Source organism: Silene latifolia, chromosome 8 (assembly GCF_048544455.1).
Source record: "Silene latifolia isolate original U9 population chromosome 8, ASM4854445v1, whole genome shotgun sequence".
NCBI lineage: Eukaryota > Viridiplantae > Streptophyta > Magnoliopsida > Caryophyllales > Caryophyllaceae > Silene > Silene latifolia.
In genome coordinates this window covers 91,186,117-91,189,737 of record NC_133533.1, presented here as the reverse complement: position 1 = coordinate 91,189,737, position 3,621 = coordinate 91,186,117, and the positions used below count along the sequence as shown (strand labels likewise).

Here is a 3,621-nt window from a genome sequence, read left to right as displayed (position 1 = left end):
ATGACAATCGACACAACCAGTGAATCCTCCCAATCTTCCAAACCAGCCTTTCATCCTGCTTACTCCGTTTCCAATGTCAAAAATTTCGTCCCAATCACCCTTGAAACCGAAAACGTTCATTATGCATCGTGGGCAGAATTGTTTCTCAACACAGCACGAGCATTCGATGTCGCTGATCACATCGCTCCTCCTGAGGGCGCTGTTCTCAAAAAGGATGCTCAATGGGATCGTCTTGATGCCATTGTCAAGCAATGGATTTACAGTACCATATCCCTTGATCTCCTACACACAATCCTCGAACCAGGCGCCTCTGCCCAACAAGCTTGGGATCGCATCAAAGACATATTCAACGACAATAAGAATTCCCGTGCCGTCATGCTTGAACAACAATTCACCAATATTCACATGGATAACTACCCAAATGTGTCGTCTTACTGTCAGGCTCTCAAAATGATCGCTGATCAGCTCTCTAATGTCGGAGCCCCGGTTTCTGAAACGCGTCTTGTGTTGCAACTTGTTACTCATCTCTCTGATGGCTACGATGGGATCGCCACCATTATTCAACAAAGCGACCCACTTCCGCTATTCTACAAAGCCCGATCAATGCTCACTTTGGAGGAGACCAGGCGTGCTAAGGCTGCTGCTCCCTCCTCTGACACGACACTCTTGTCTTCTCAGGGGGACAATGGTTCTGAGTCGGGTAATCGATCTTCGTCACATCAAGGTAAGGGTTCCTCCAATTCCACTAATTATAATAATTCCAAGGGAAAGAACAAAGGGAATAATAACAGGGGATATTATAAAGACAAAAATAGTGGAGGAGGAAATCAGAATGGCTACAACAAATCGTCTTCACGCCATGGCCAGCAGCAGCAGAACACCGGTGCACCATCCTGGACGTGGGTCCCACTCTCACCTTGGCAGCCGCAGCAGCAGCAAGGGTGGGGACCACCTCCCTGTCCTTACCCCACCACGGGGTGGTCTTCTCACGGCAACTCCAAGGGTATCCTTGGACCCAAGCCGCAGCAAGCTTTTGTTGCTCAACCAGGCAATATTGGAACAACTCCAGGGGCTTTCGTTCCGACCGATATCGCAGCAGCTATGCAGACTCTTACCCTTCAACAACCAGACGATAATTATTATATGGATACAGGGGCTTCGTCACACATGACTTCTCATGCGGGTACGCTCTCTTCTTATTCTTCTTTGAGTGGCAATCGTCATATAATTGTCGGTAATGGTAACACGATTCCGATTGTTGGTTATGGTACTGCCTCGTTCCCATCCCCACATCATTCTCTTCTTTTAAAAAATGTTTTACACGTACCTAATATTATTAAGAACCTTGTGTCAGTCCGAAAATTCACTACCGACAATCGAGTGTCTGTTGAGTTTGATCCGTTTGGTTTTACTGTGAAGGATCTCAAGACGGGGATGCCGATTATGAGAAGCCATAGCACGGGTGACCTCTACCCCATCTTTGCGTCTCAAACCGCACCCAAACCATCTTTGTTGTAACTTATTTACATTGCTAACCTCACCCTACGTGTTGCACATTAGTTTACAGAAGATAAAACACTGGAGGTTATTTATTTTCAGAAGCTCATATGGACTTCTAAAAGCTGCTGCTGATAAAGCCAATGTATTACGTCTTATGATTGGCGCAACAGAGGTACATATACAATTTGTATTGTCTCATGTTTTCATCATTTTTTGTTCGTTCTACAGCTTCTTCTAACACTAGATGATCATAAGTAAAGATCTGATTTCATAGACTCTGAAGGTTACATCTTATTACTCTCTTGAGTCGGTAAATTTACTCTATATGCTCTTGTTTCTAGTAAGTGTTAATAGTCTGGAGAAATATTGCATGCTATGCTTTGTTAGTTTGTTACTCATTCTTGATTTAAATTACTCAATGCGGCTTTGTGTTCAACTGTGTTACACTCGCTATCCTCAGAGCGTCAGAGCTATCTAATTAATTATCATGTTATCAATTTGACGAAAAATCACTTTGTTTGTAATTAATTATCATGTTATCCTCAGAGTTCAGCATTTGATTGTGGATTTACAATTTCCATTGTTTGACACTTTATTTACTTAATTACTGTGCTTGAGATCATACTTGTGATTTGAGTGTACTGTCTGTGTTGGAAGAGGAAACAAGTGCTTAATTACCATGGTTGCTTACTTGCTTAGTTATCATCTCTTGAATACCTTGCATTTCCTTTCGGATGTATACTAGAATAGTGATAAACTATACTAGCTATATATCGGTGATGTGTCAAAAGGTAAAGGGGCGGGACACATGATCTCGTCTTAGCGGCTTCTGTCAAATTCTGAAACGGACAGAATAGCATCATCCTCCCGGCTACCTTGTGAATAAATCAACCAATTTTATGGCAAATCATATAAAGGAGTCGTATCATGGAAGATTGGTGAGAGTCAACCAGGATTATTATATTTGATGAAAGGATTAATAAGTTATTAAGAAGCATGTGGAATCCTACACAATTAGGCAATCAGGTTTTTGGTCAACATCTGAATTCTGAAGAGACAGAACATCAAACAGTAAACTGGTTGTTAGAACACATTGGATTGATGATGCCAAGTCCCCTTGTTATTTGATTGTTTGCTCTTAGTTGAAATCATTAGTGAATGAAGCAATCAAATGGACTTTCAACAATGATTCAAGATGATCAAGCTAATCAAGGAAGTCAAGACAATGATATTTTCCAAGCCTTAGTCGACATATGTAAGAGTAAGTGTAACATTCTCATTTAAGTCAAGTAATGGCAAAACCATGCAACAAAGATCTGTTTATCTTGTGGTTTACGATACTATCATACGGAGGAGGAATTTCGACCAAATGTTTTTAAGTGTCAAAACTTTGCAAACTTTAAACCTTAAACGTTTGAATTTTCAAAAGTTTGAAAATAATCTGAAATTTTGGAGTCACAAGCCCACTTGACTAAACCTCTAGATTTGTGCAAACACCTTTTACCAAAATGGCAAAAAAGACTTGTCAAACTTCTAAAGTAAGAAAGGCTTTTTGCCATTTCGGTAAATTGTCACATGTTGAGTGTAGAAGCTTAAGTTTTCTGATTTCTTAAGCCCCAAGCCTACAAGTCTAACACTTACCATCACTCAAAACTATCATTTTTATATTGGATTTAATTCTTCAAAGTGTACTTACCTAAGACTAAATCCACTATAAATAGAGTGTCTTAGTCACATTTATTTCTCAAGACTTCCAAAGCATTTATTGTAAAAACCTTGCAAATCATTTGTGCATTGAAAGCTTTGTTCTTCAAGCATTTGCAAAACGTTTTTCTGATTTTAAGTCTTCAAAATTGTTTTCGAAAAAAAAAAGCTGTAAAACCTCCAAATATCAGTTCGCTGTACTGTGACATGATGAGTTTGTTCCATGATTCTCGTGTTAGATCTTCATTGTAATCTCCACGTTCATTTAAGTGAACTCTTGAGATTCAAGATTCTGTAACACCTTGAGATAGAACCCATAAACTCTTGAAGCGGAGTAGCTTTAAGTTTGAGTGCAACCGGAGTAGGTTGGCGAGTTATTTTCATTGTAAGGGGTTTAGTAAGTTTGAGTAAATTTCT

At 39.8% G+C, this 3,621-nt stretch overlaps 1 protein-coding gene across 1 annotated transcript; it reads left to right on the top strand.

Annotated features, from left to right (window-relative positions):
• LOC141595507 (uncharacterized) lies at nucleotides 1-1,758 on the top strand. Its single transcript, XM_074415474.1, has 3 exons — nucleotides 1-1,514; nucleotides 1,600-1,672; nucleotides 1,729-1,758. Exons 1-3 carry the CDS (start codon nucleotides 1-3, stop codon nucleotides 1,756-1,758), a joined length of 1,617 nt encoding a protein of 538 aa, XP_074271575.1.
• Nucleotides 1,759-3,621: the final 1,863 nt, after the last annotated feature.

Excerpts from the sequence above, each read along its gene's own strand:
- LOC141595507 (XM_074415474.1), top strand. The coding sequence starts at position 1 with ATGACAATCGACACAACCAGTGAATCCTCCCAATCTTCCAAACCAGCC. Across the intron at positions 1,515-1,599 it reads GCACCCAAACCATCTTTGTT|AAGCTCATATGGACTTCTAA; the intron begins GTAACTTATTTA and ends ATTTATTTTCAG. Across the intron at positions 1,673-1,728 it reads TTATGATTGGCGCAACAGAG|CTTCTTCTAACACTAGATGA; the intron begins GTACATATACAA and ends TTCGTTCTACAG.